We start from the raw sequence: 13268 nt of genomic DNA, 5'->3' as shown, positions 1-13268 counted from the left end.
TGGGTCTTCATCTCTCGCCAGTCCTCCTCCTCGAACCTTTTACAGACTCGAGTGCTTAACACTCTGCTGAACCAGCGGGTACAAATGTCCGGAATCAGGGACCCCCTAGGCTCCAGAGACGCCCCCCGGAAAGTAACCAGAACCGGGACGTAGCCAAGGCCCCCAGGACCTCAGAACCCCAAGAGAACGGGAGTCTTGCTCTTCCATTGTTGGGTCTGGAAGCCAAGGGGTCTCTGCGTAAGTGTGCTTGCTCTATTGACGATGCCGCCTGGGAGCACAAGGCATGCTGGGAAGTGTACCTGGCAATGGATGTCGCTGTGGGCGCTCTGCACGCCGGGAAATGTGTCGAAGTGGGCGCTTTGAGTAAGGGTAGGGTTTCTAGTGGCGGTTTCTGGAATGCCGGGAAGTGCGTCTCGCCCTCCTCGCGGGGCACGTCGGGAAGTGTGTCTATGGCCCGCCCAGTGGTCTGTTCGGCCGGCAAAACGGGAACGGAGGAGGGAGGCGGCGGGTTGGGGAAGCTGATGGCGGAGCCGATGGAGCCGGCGGCGCAGCACACAACGCCGTGCGGGACGGCGAGCTGGGCCTGCGGGGTGAGTGCGGAGAGGGCGGCCCGCCCCGGGGGCCCCGCAGTGGGCGGGCTGCGCCAGGCCGTCCCGGCCCGAGTCTGGCCGGCGGGGCGAGGGACCATCCCGCAGGCTCCCTGCCCGGCCGGCTCGGGGACGGGACTGGGACCGCTTCCCGACCCGGACCCGTGGGCCCGTGTTCGGTTCGGCCTCGCGGGACCGTTTCTCGGTCTGATCCGCTCGAGCGCCGAGCCTGGACCCGGGGGCGGTCACCCCAGCGCCGAGCGAGCGGCTGGTTCTCAGGAAACGCGTTCAGGTGACGGCGTCAGAGTGTGGACGGGCCGCGTGCGGGTCCTTCTCTTCTCTTCTCTTCTCTTCTCTTCTCTTCTCTTCTCTTCTCTTCTCTTCTCTTCTCTTCTCTTCTCTTTAGAGAGACGGCGGGGGGAGGGAGGGAGAGACATGGATGTGAGAGAGACACCTGGACTGGTTGCCTCCCGCACACGCCCCGACCGGGTCCGGGATCGAACCTGCAGCCCAGGGACGTGTCTTTGACGGGAATCGAACCCGAGACCCTCGGGCGCTCCGGCCACAGCGGCCGCGGCCGAGTTGCTCATTTCTGATCAGCCGGGGGGTAAAGGAGGGGGGAGGCGAAGTCCGTGAGGGAAGCGCTGGTTTCCCTGCGCGTCCTCGGCAGCTTCAGGGGCCCCGGTCCCCCGTCACCCAGACGCCCCATCAGAGGCCGGTCTTTGCTGGAAACAGCGCCGCGTGGCAGTGAGGACTCTGAACTGTCCGGTTCCGGGGCTGTTTCTTCCTCAGCTAAAGGCTGACGTGCACCTCCAAGCCGAGGCTGCACCCTAATAAGCATCCTCCACCCCCGCCCATGTCAGAGCCGAGAGAGGGCGGGCTCCCTGGGCCAGGGTGCTCAGTGGTCAGTCAGCCTTGAAATGCCTCCTCCGGAACTGAACTTCATAAAAAGGAAAGTGCTCTGGCCCTGGCCGGGTTCGCTCAGTGGTTAGCGCGTCGGCCCATGCACTGAAGGGTCACGGGTTTATTCGAGGTCAAGGGCAGGAATCTGGGTTGCAGGCTCAATCCGGACCCGGTTGGGGCGTGTGAAGGAGGCGACCAGTCCAAGAGTTTCTCACATAGACGTCTCTCTCTCTCCTCTCCCCCTCCCTTCCACTCTCTCTAAAAGTCAATGGAGAAGTGTCCTGGGTGAGGATCAGCAACAACAAAGAAGTCGGAGGGACGGGCAGCTGTCTGTTCAGCCGATCAGAAGGTGACTTAGGAAGAACGGGAAGAGCCGCTGCCTTGGGGATGAGAAGGTACAGTCTGTGCCGGGATTCGCTCCCACGGGGTCCACAGGGTCTGCTGCTGGCTCTGCTTTGGGCTTAGACTCCTTGCTGACAAAGCCCCAGGTCCTTCTCTCCTTTATCTCTTTGCTAATCCTTCCTCAGGGATCTTTTTCCCATGGGATTTCAGATAGGGTGGGGCTCAGGGAGAGAGAGAAACATTCATGATGTCGGGCGCTGTCTGCTGGGCCTGCCTGGTCCCGATTACTGCCTGGACCCCGCGGACAGCGTCAGGTGCTGCCTGCCGAGTCTGCCCGGTCACTATCATGGCCTGGACCTTGTGGGTGACATCAGGTGCTGCCCACCAGGCCTACCGGGTCCATGGCAGCCTGGACCATTCGGGCTAAGTCAGGCAGCACCGGCTTGCCTCCCTTCTCCGCTGCCCTGCCTGCTTGATTCTTCTCAGCTTTGCTTTTTTCTATGCTGTTTTGATATGCAAATTAACCGTCATATTTGTTGAGTTAATTTGCATACCACCCTGACTGGTTGGTGGGCGTGGCTTAGGCATAGCAAAGGTGCGGTCCATTTGCATGTTACTCTATTATTAGGTAGAGTATTTTTTCTTTGTTTCTTTTTTTACATTTTTTTTTTTCTCTCTAGGGGTTGGGGGGAGGCCGTGACCTTGCCAGGGTGTGGGAAGAGCTTGGCTCAGGCCTCCATGTGTCCATCTGTGAAACGGGTGTGTGCCGCCCTCTAGTGGGTGAGGATGGGGAGGGCACTCGGTGGGCACCTGGGAACCTGGCTGGGTCTTGGCCTTGGGACGCTGGGCCAGGACCCCGGCTCTCAGGCTGCAGCGGGCCTGGGCGGGAGGTGGGGGCTGTCCCTGATGTCGGTTCCTCCCCTCCATCCCCATGCCCCAGCAGGGAGGAAGGCATCCACTTCGCCAGCAACCTGCACTCCTGGGACTGGACGTGCGTGCCCGCCTGTGGCGAGGGCTACTACCCCGAGGCGATGCCCGGCCGGCCCCAGAGTCTGCCAGAGGTACGTGCCGCCCGACCGTCCCTCGAACTACACCCGCCGGCCTCATCCCTCCGGCGCACCCCAATGGGAACCCCGGGCCCTGCCTGGGAACCCCCATGTTTACCGACTCTTCAGACCAAATCGGAGCATCAAGCATGTGGCCTCCCCGTCACTTTTCGCTGGGCTTCAAGCACCTCCAAGGTCAACCTCAGCCGCACTGGGGCCTGCTGGCGGGAAGGGCCGTCCACATGCGTGAGGACGGGCCCAGCCGCCCGTGTCCGTCCACCCGGACTGTGCGCCAGCCGGCCCGCAGGACTTCCTGCTGCCAAACCAGTGTTGGGCGTGTGGATCAGCTGCCTGCTCCAGTTCTCACCAAGGGGGTCCTGTGTACAGAGCCCTGATATTTCCCTGGAAATGCACCGATCGGCTCTCGGGACTTAGAGTAACCTTTGCTTTAAACTTCCTCTTGAGCTTGTACGTGTCCGTTGTTTCCGGCTCCCCCCTCGGACCATCATGCATCTGACATGTCTCGGGGAGCAGGGGGAGCCCCCCACAGGAGTGAATGGAATTCATGAAACATAGGGAAACGCCCTCAGAGCAAATGCAGTGTTAACCCTAAGTTAATAAAAGAGTTAACAGCCCACAGCCAAGGACTCTTTCCTGGGCACAGCAATGACACCTGGGTGCTGCCCGGCCAGTGAGGCTCAGCGGTTGAGCTTTGACCGGGAGGTCACAGGTCCGATTCCTGGTTCGCAGCTCCATCCCTGGTGTGGGGGTGCAGGAGGCAGCCGATCAGTGATTCTCATCATGGATGTTTTTCTATCTGTCTCCTTTCCTCTCTGTAAAAAAACAATAAAGAATATATATTTATTTATTTAAAAAGATGTCATTGTCTTTATTGGGGGAGTCAAGAATCGGGCAGCATCGAATGCAGCAACTGGAAGGGCACTCAGAAGGGTTGTAGAAAATGGAATTTTTTTTTTCTTTTTTTAATATATTTTATTGATTTTTTACAGAGAGGAAGAGAGAGGGATAGAGTTAGAAACATCAATCAGCTGCCTCTTGCACACCCCCTGCTGGGGATGTGCCCGCAACCAAGGTACATGCCCTTGACCGGAATCGAACCTGGGACCCTTGAGTCCGCAGGCCGACGCTCTATCCACTGAGCCAAACCGGTTTAGAGGAAGAAAGGTGGGGGCAAAGGAGCTGTTTAAAAAGTGAAAGGATCCCAGGCCGGTGTTGCTCAGTCCGTAGGGCGTTGGCCCCTGGACTGAAGGGTCCTGGGTTCGATTCGGTGTAAGGCAAGTACCTGGGTTGCAGGCTAGGCCCAGCCCCCTTTTGGCAGGTGTGGGAGGCAACCAATCCCTTCCTCTGTCTCTAAAAATCAATGGGAAAATATACTTGGTGCGGATTACCAAGGAAAAAGAAAAGAACAAGGACAGGGGGGCATGTGAAATCTTGCTCCCCCGTATATGTTAGTTTGCCTCAAATAAACACATAAAATGGGGGAAGGGGGAAATAAGGGTGTTTTTTTTTTGTTTTTTTTTTTTTTTTTTTGTTTGTTTTAGACGAGAGCCTCTTTGGAGGAAGGGAATGGAGAGGGTTTTATCACATTGCATCTTCTCCCTGAGCGGGGATGCCGAGGGACTGTGACCATGACCTTCCTGGCGCCCGGTCAGAACTTCCCAGCCTGGCTGACCGTGTTTCTGGGAGAGGTTCCATGGGCAGTTTAGGTCAGGCCCTAGGACTAGGCTGGGCATCACCGGGCCTATGGGCTCTCTCTCTAAAAACCACCTTACTGATCGCCAGCTAGCCGTTGGGACAGCTGGGTGTGTTCCCTTCCAAACCTTCTGGGAAAAACACACACACCCCAAGTCCCATGTCAAATAGGGTCGGAGAGGGGAGTCTCGGGCAGTGGGTGCAGGACACGGCGGGCAGGGGGCGGGCGGTCATGCCGGGGACCGTCTGTGACGGTGACCCCGGGCGTGTCGGGGCCATCGCTGGGATCGTCCCGCCCCCAGAGGCCTGGACGGCGGCCGGGAGGAGAGGCACGGCGATCGGCGGGCCTTTCTTAGCCCAGAAGGGGACGCGGGCGGCGGGAGCGGGCCGGGCGGCTTCCCCACCGACCTCAACACCCGGTGTGAGCGGACGGGACCCCTGTCACGCGTCCCAACCCGGCTGTGCCCGCCGCTCCCTGGCTGTGCTGCGGCGCCATTGGCCGGGGAGGCCGAGGCCACGCCCCCGAGCGCACGTAATGTACAAAGGGGCGGGCCGAAAGCCGGAAGCCGGAAGCAGGAAGCCGAAAGTCAACAGAAGTAGCTGACGCGGCGCAGCGGCCGCCATGGAGCAGGACGGGGAGCAGCTGTCGGCTCGTCCGGCTCTGGAGTCGGAGGGGCTGCGCTTCCTGCACGTCACCGGTGAGTCGCCGCGAACCCCGGGACCCAGGGGAGCCGGGGGGCGCCCCCGTGGGCGGGGCGTGGGGCGGGGGGGGCGGGTCCTGGGAGGCCTTTCCCTCCCGGAGCCGCTCTTCCCCGGGCGGCGGCGGCGTCCGGCCGCTTCATTTTCAATTTATTTATTTTCCTATTGGAAAGCAAGCCCTGTCCTTGCGGCCCCTGGGACCCCTGGGCCCTAGCGTGCGCCTCCAGGCCTCGCTGCGCCCCTTCCCCGCCCGCCCTCGCTCCCAGCTCCCGGGTCCCCCTCCGTCCCCCTCTCCCCGAGCTCCGGGGCGTGGGAGGCCTCTGACTCGGCTCCTCTCCATCCCCCAGTCAGCAGTGCTTGTCTTTTCCGTTTCTCACAAACTTTTTTTTTGGTGTTTTTTGCTCGCAGTGGGCTCCCTGCTGGCCGCCTACGGCTGGTACCTGGTCTTGGGCTGCATCCTCCTGGTGGCCGCCTTTCAGAAGCTCTCCGCCCGCCTGAGGGCCTCCGGGCAGAGGCAGCCGGCCCGGCGGCAGCTGCTGTGGGTTCGTACCTGGTCCCGATAGATAGCGAGTGGAGGCTGTGGGTGAGAGGAAGGAGCACCGGCTGGCAATCGGGGTGTGTGGGAGGGAGCCGGGGGGGACCGGGATCCACTTTACGCTTCCAAAACGGAACGGGGCAAACGAAGGTGCGATGGGTTGTCCCAGGGCGGAGCTGTTTGCTGGAGGTGGATTCGGTTGGAGAGGTCACTCACGGGTCTGCCTGTTAACCCCGAGTGACCCGAGGCCTGGAGTGAGGCGGAGAAACGGGTGTGGGTTTTTAGGGCTTCCCAGTCGCTCTATTCTCATTGGTCCCCAGGCGCTCCTTTGTCTTGACAATCCTTGCCTCTGAAAGGGTGGCCTTCTCACGGGTCAGACCGGAAGCTACCGTTTCCATAGCAGCAGCATCAAACACACGTGGTCATGCATCGGAGTCACCATGGTTACCGAGGTTGGAGGGGAGAGCAGATGTCCCAAAACTCCTCAAGCCTGCCTCTCCTTCCCCGTGGGCCGTGGGCCTGCACGGCCAGTCAGTCTGTTGGCTTGTTGGCTCTCTGGGCAACAAGAAACGACAAAGTCCAAGTGTAAATCTTTTAAGCGGGTTGAGAGCGGTGTCGGGAATCAGCCCCAGGCACCCGCCACAGCCACCTCCACCAGTAACCCTGCAGGGAAAGGCATGTGCTGTTGCCGTTCCATTTGGGGCAGAAAAATGTAGGTTAAAAAAACGACACTTGGTTGATTTTACTGTCAGCTGACTCAACAGTCAGCAACGTTCCTTTAATCATACCTCCCTCTCCAAAGTGGAAGTAGACTTTGGTTTCCTTTTTATTTTAAAAATATTTATATTGATTTCATAGACAGGGAGAGATGGAAACAGCAATGATGAGAATCTTGGGTCAGCTGCCTCCTGCACGCCCCCCACTGGGGATGGAGCCCGCAACCCAGGCATGTGCCCTTGACCAGACTGGAACCTGGGACCCCTCAGTCCACAGGCCGATGCTCTATCCATTGAGCCAAACCAGCTAGAGCAGGCGTCCTCAAACTACGGCCCACAGGCCACATGCGGGTGTTTTTGCCCTTTTGTTTTTTTTACTTCAAAATAAGATGTGTGCAGTGTGCATAGGAATTTGTTCATAGTTTTTTTTAAACTATAGTCCGGCCCTCCAACGGTCTGAGGGACAGTGAACTGGCCCCCTGTTTAAAAAGTTTGAGGACCCCTGGGTTAGAGCTTGTTTCCTTTTTAAAGTTTCACTCATCCCTGCCACCACCACCCCCACACACACACCCCTACACCCCACCTGATGATACTTGACCCTCGTTTTATGTGGATTCCTTCAGCTAAGGGGCCTTGTTCCTGTGCTGTCTGCAGGTAATGGTGATCACCTCCCTGTCCTCTGAGTGGTCATGGTGGGAATAGAGACCTTCTCATGCTGGTGGGAGGGATTTTTCTTTTCTGTGGAAACCATGATAAAAATACCTGAGGATTGCTCTGGTTTGGCTCAATGGATAAAGCGTCGGCCTGCAGACCGAAGGGTCCCAGGTTCGATTCCGGCCAAGGGCACATGCCTGGGTTGCGGGCTCAATACCCCAGCGGGGGGTGTGCAGGAGGCAGCTGATCAGTGATTCTCATCATTGATTTTTTAAAAATATTTATTTTTTTTACACAGAGGAATTGAGAGGGATAGAGAGTTAGAAACATCGATCAGCTGCCTCCTGCACACCCCCTACCGGGGATGTGCCCGAAACCAAGGTACATGCCCTTGACCGGAATCTATCCTGGGACCTTTCAGTCCACAGGCCAATGCTCTATCCACTGAGCCAAACCAGTCAGGGCTCTCATCATTGATGTTTCTATCTCTCCCTCTCCCTTCCTCTCTAAAATCAATAAACTGTACTTAAAAAAAAAAAAAAAAATACCTGAGGATCTCGATCGGGCGTGGACTCATTTCAGTGACGGCCAGTGGTCAGAAGGCGTGATCTATCCCGGCTGTCTTCTGGAATTCCGGTCAACCTGGGCACTGGGTGCCGGGCGGTGTCCCGGCTGTGGACTGACAGCCGAGTGTGCCCGTCAGAGCACTTGCGTTTCAGGGCTGCGCCTCTCCAGGTCTCTCTGAATTTGGAGTTGGGGGGGGCGTGGCAGAAGTCTGCATCTCTGGGAGGTTTCCGGTGCCCTGGGGCAGCCTCCTCCCCCGGAATCAGCCAAAACAGAGGCAGAGGGGTCCCACGTCTTTGTAACCGTGTGGACTCTGGAGTTTCCGTGGCACACAGGGTTTTTACCTCCCCCCATTCTTTCCTCGCAGCCCCCGAGGACGTTGTGAGACGGCAGGAGGCTCTCGCAGCCGCGCGCCTGAAGATGCAGGAAGAATTCAATGCCCAGGCAGAAAGGCACAAGGAGAAGCTACGACAGGTAGGGTTGCTCCACCCTCAGCCACGGGGTCCGAGGCTTAGCGGGTAAACACTGTGTGCACGGGCGCGAGGGCAGTGTCTTTTCAGCTGCGGGCAACGCTCTCCTTGTGCGATTTGTTCTGGGGAGGGGGGCGTGGGAGAGGGGCTTCAAGAAATGCCTTGGACTTAGGTTTTTGCTGCTTAGTGGCTCTCACAGGCCCCGGCCTGCTGGGACGTCTCCTGAGGGGACGGCAGGAGAGCAGGGACGGTCGGATGGGTTCCGCCCAGGGCTGAGATGGCTTTGGAAAGATTGGTCGGGGGCCCTAGGGCAGGGGAAAGGAAGCACCAAGGATGGAGGACCAGCTCTGACCCGGTCTGTCCCGACGAAAGGAAGTGCAGACCGGCCCGCTTCTTCGTTCCAGCGCAGAGGCCCCGGGCCCCCTCTTCCCTCCGAGGAAGCCTGGAGGGTCAGTCCTCCAGAGGGTGGCTTTTGTTTGTGCGCCTCATCCAGCTCGGCTGGAACCCGGGACGAGACTGCCCAGGTTCCGGTGACCCAAAAGTTAGCACTAGCCCCTTTCTGGGACTAATTGAAGCATATAGGTTCACAAAAAAGTCATGGTGGGTGAAGGGGGGGTGGTCCCCAAGAGTTACTGTGGGATCCCAGGCAGGCATTAGGGAAGTAGGGAAAAGCAAAAGGAGAACCAAAAGACATTCCTCGAAGAGGATCCTCCCCCCCCAATAGGAAATCGCACAAGGAGAGCATGAGAGGGTCTCATTCCCCCAGGGCCCCCCTCCCCTGGGGGAGAGGGCTTTCCGCCCCTTGGCTGCGAACTTGATAAGCCCAGTACACGCAACACGCACACACTCAAAAACACACACACCGCTGTAGTCAAAGGCTAGGAACAGGGCGGGCGTTGCCTGCACTGGGGTGGTGGAGCAGGGGGTGCTCAGGTAGGGGTGCTGGTCGCTGTCATGGGGTCCCGCGCACCGTGGTTCCACCTGCCGCTCACACCCGCTGCCAGTGCCGGCTGTTGGCCCCGATGCTCCACCTCCTCCTGCCCCTGAGGGGCAATTGGGGCAGCAGCTGCCACTCGCCCCGGTTGCTGATGGCCCCAATCGCTCCTTGCCGTGCCGGTGGGAGTGGGGCTGCCAGCAGACGGGCCTGGGGGCCGCAGAGGATGGGCCGCGACCCGCCCCTGTGGTGGTGACCTTGCAGCCCACAGTTCCTTTCAAGGTGCATGAGGCCGTGCACTGGGCCCCTAGTTTAAAAAAAAAAAATGGAGAAAACGCAGTGCAAATCCAGCACAAGTGGCTCCTCTGGACTTTGGCCGTTCTTGAGCCAAAACATGAGTCCTTTTAGTCCCTAGAGCCTCAGGCTTCCTGGGGACGTCCCTGCTCTGGGAAGGTTTGGGTCTGTCCATTTTGGTGGGCTGCTTTTGTGGGGACTGACCGGCATCCCTGTAAACGCCCCCCCCCCCCCCACTCGATGTTACTTTGGAGCACATCCTTGGACAGCTAGGGGCTCGGTGCACGAATGGGGAGGGGTCCCTCAGCCCAGCCTGCCCCCTCTCACATCCTGGGAGCCCTCAGGGGCTGTCCTTCGGATGGCTTCAGCCCGCTCCCCATTGAGAGCGGACCTAAGCCTCAGTCTGGCCTCCCTTTGCTGGAGGCGAACGGGCTGATCGGGGCCAGGCGCCAGCCCCATCACCCCATTGCTTAGGTCACTGCCAGTCACCATGAAAAAGGACAACTTGCTTGAAGCATTTTCAAGATACGTGTTTTTCAGAGGATCTGACCTTACTTTTTCTTGTTCTCTCCTGAGGATCTGTTTCCATCGATCTTTTCCCCTTCCCTCGGATGCCAAGCTCAGCCCCTTCCCAAGACTCAAGCCTCCACCCTAGGCTTGAGGCTTGGGAAGGGGTCCTTCACTCCTGCCCGGAGCCTCTGATGGCAGTCTCAACCCCTTCCCAAGCCTCAAGCCTAGGCCCCAAGCCTAAAGACTAGGCTTGGGAAGGGGTCGAGACTGCGATCGGAGGCTCCGGGCAGGAGTGAAGGACCCCTTCCCAAGCCTCAAGCCTAGGGTGGAGGCTTTAGTCTTGGGAAGGGGCTGAGCTTGGCATCCGAGGGAAGGGGAAAAGATCGATGGAAACAGATCCTCAGGAGAGAACAAGAAAAAGTAAGGTCAGATCCTCTGAAAAACACGCCTTGAAAAAGCTTCAGGATCCTCGGATCAGTCTTGACCCCTTCCCGAGCCTAAAACCTCTGCTTGAAGGGCGGCTGGGAGTGAGCTGGGTACCTGATCTTGGCCGGGTTAATTTGCACACTCATTCTGATTGGCTGATTAATTTGCATACTCATTCTGATTGGCTGAGAGCGCAGGGAAGGTACAGTGCAGCTTTCTGATTGGCTAAGATATTGGGAGGGCGGGACCACTCACCACCCCTGCCTGGATGCCTGAGCAAAAATTTTGCTGGGCCTTCTGGTCGACCCGTTTGGACTGGAAATTTTGCTGGGCCTTCTGGTCGACCCGTTTGGACTGGAAATTTTGCTGGGCCTTCTGGTCGACCCCAGCAAGGGACACCCCCTCTTTTCCCAAAGGACAAACCTACTCCACCTCCACTCTTCTCCCCTCAGATTGAGGAAGAGAAACGTCGAAGGAAGATTGAAATGTGGGACAGCATGCAAGAGGGCAAAAGCTACCGAGGCCAGGCCAAGCCACAGGTGAGCCCGAAAGGCCGGAGACAGCAGTCTCCAACCAACCCCCCCTCGACAACTTTGTCAAGGTGAGTAGAACGGAAGTATAAAACCACTGAGCCGGCCTTGTCTGCCCTCCAACAGGGAGAGAGCCCGGGCCCTTCTCCGTCCAGCCTCAACAAACGGCCAGCAGACAGGAAGAAGCCTCTCCGTGGGGGTGGTAAGCACCAGCCTTTGCCCTTTGACAAGCACACGATTGTCTCCTTCCTCTCAAGGCAGATGGAGGGGAAAGAGGCTGACAGGGTTGGCCATCCTTTTCCAAAACAGCCACGGTCCAAACAAAAGAGGAACCCAAAACCAACAAATGAGTTGCAATCTTTTGGGGGTCGTGTCGTTCTTTGCTTGAGACACCCCTCATACTGAAAGGAGACATCAATGCTCATGGTCCAAGTTCACGAGAGCGGGGTGGAGGTGGAATACAAGCCCGTTTTTCTTTCCTCTCACCCCAGGTTACAACGCTTTGTCCGGGGAAGGAGGGGGAGCCTGCGCCTGGAGACCTGGACGCCGAGGCCCATCAGCTGGCGGATGAGGCTAAGGCCTTGCTTGCCCCGTGTCACTCGACACCAAGCAAGACCAGGCCTCCTCCACCCCCCACAAACCCCTTCAATTGTCTTACGCACACTTTCTCACAGTGACCCGCCCCCGCCCAGGGGGGGACATGAGCCTCGTTTCTGTTCTCCACTGCCCGCATCTCCACAGCCCCAGGGGGGCAACAGCGGGCCCACCACTCTTTCAAAGGAGCCCACGGAGCTCCCAGGTCCATAAACAGGGGGACCTAGAGGGAACGGACGCCCCCCTCACAGCTAGGACAGTCTCTGTGACAAGGTTGCATCGAATGACGTCCTCCTTGTAAATGGTGAAGCCACCACCAAGGATTACCGAGGTTCCAGTTGACGGGGTTTTTCCGTAAGGCCTGCTTTCCAGGCACAGACCACCTTATTAGAAGGCAATAAAGGTTTCAACGAGCATATTTGACTTCTCCACATCCCTTTGAAAAGGCTGCCTTCCTAGGGGCACAAGGCGCCTCTCCACAGCCGGCTCCTTCCCACTGAGCGCCTTCCACCCAAGTGCTTCCAATTCTTGGGAGGTGCGGTTGCTGCGCCAGACTCGCCTTGCTCGCACAAGAGGGGCAAGTAGGGGGGAAGGGCCACCAGACAAGCGAACCGTGTCAAACGTGGGAGCACACATTGCCCAAGGCTGCCAAATTGGGACCGCGCCAAGGTCCACTCCCCACCACAGCCGCTAAAGCTTTCAAGCCCACACTGCAGGCCTAGAAGCATGCTAAGCGAGGGGGGTAGGACCAAGTTTATTCAGGAGCCATAGAGCCAAGGTTGGACTAACAGCCACCATGTTGGGGCACACTTCATGGCAGAAGCCCCTCCACACAACAGGAGCAGACACAGCAGGGAGGGAGCAGAGCACATGCCCACGGAGATGGTCGAGGCACCAAAGCCAGAGAGCACCGTTACAGCCCTGGGGCAACAAGATCGCCTCGGCCATCAGAGGCTGGTCTGCTGGGCCATCCCCTGGGGTCCAAAGACCAGGCTGCCTCGCACACTGAGGCCTGTTGAACTTCAGGGCTCACGGCAGTTGGAGACGAAAGCAGGGCCTGAGGGTGCTGGGGACACCCGCAAGGGGCAGGGGCACAACGTCAGACTAGCCCGACCGGAACCAGAGCCCCAAAGCCCTGGCACAAAAGCAGAGGACCGCCTTGAGCGTCCACAGCAGGGCCTTGTTGCCCCCTTTCAGAGCACGTTTAGTTTTCAGTAAGAACGCCAGCGGAAACGCATTCACTTAAGAGCATAAAATACAGAGAAGCAGTTGGGGCAAAGCCATAGGCAGCTGGGTGGGCCCCCAGACCCCATCAGAGGAGCCTAACTGCACACAACTCCTGGCTCCATACACAGCAGAAGCTGTAGCAATAGCTCCGAGGGCCAAGAACAGGAAACCTCGACAACGCAGAGAAGCTTCCGACATTTGAAGTAGGGCCCAGCAGGCCCAGCTCCACCGTACCAGTTGCCAACACAGGGGGCAGGGGGAGCAAGCACCACACCCGTCACAGCAGGGCCAAGACACCACACCCATGCCGCCCACGGAGCAATAGGGCAAAGAGCACACCCCTGAGCAGCAAGAGCAGCCATCACATTAGGCCCAGCACCAGCGCCACAAGAACCAGTCTGGAGCTCAGGGAACCAAGCATTGGGCCACAGGCCCCTCAGGTTCCGTGTCAACAAGCCAAGGGAGAGAGGCTTGGAAGGGGAGGCCCCGCAAGGACCGCAGTTTTCAGGGCCCCAATAACCCAT

General features: G+C 58.5%; 1 protein-coding gene and 1 long non-coding RNA gene across 2 annotated transcripts; both read left to right on the top strand.

Moving 5' to 3' along the window:
* The first annotated feature begins 481 nt into the window (after positions 1-481).
* LOC129148322 (uncharacterized) lies at positions 482-3515 on the top strand. Its single transcript, XR_008555386.1, has 3 exons — positions 482-590; positions 1756-1885; positions 2776-3515. It is a non-coding gene; the product is annotated as an uncharacterized LOC129148322 (long non-coding RNA).
* Positions 3516-5165: 1650 nt separating this feature from the next.
* On the top strand, positions 5166-11935 carry SELENOS (selenoprotein S). The gene is made up of 6 exons (XM_054713320.1): positions 5166-5289; positions 5699-5836; positions 8127-8233; positions 10846-10932; positions 11050-11125; positions 11415-11935. Exons 1-6 carry the CDS (start codon positions 5214-5216, stop codon positions 11492-11494), a joined length of 564 nt encoding a protein of 187 aa, XP_054569295.1. The 5' UTR covers positions 5166-5213; the 3' UTR covers positions 11495-11935.
* Positions 11936-13268: the final 1333 nt, after the last annotated feature.

Source organism: Eptesicus fuscus, chromosome 25, assembly GCF_027574615.1.
Source record: "Eptesicus fuscus isolate TK198812 chromosome 25, DD_ASM_mEF_20220401, whole genome shotgun sequence".
Taxonomy (NCBI): domain Eukaryota; kingdom Metazoa; phylum Chordata; class Mammalia; order Chiroptera; family Vespertilionidae; genus Eptesicus; species Eptesicus fuscus.
Note: the sequence above shows the minus strand (reverse complement) of the source record. Positions and strands in the feature narration are given on the sequence as shown.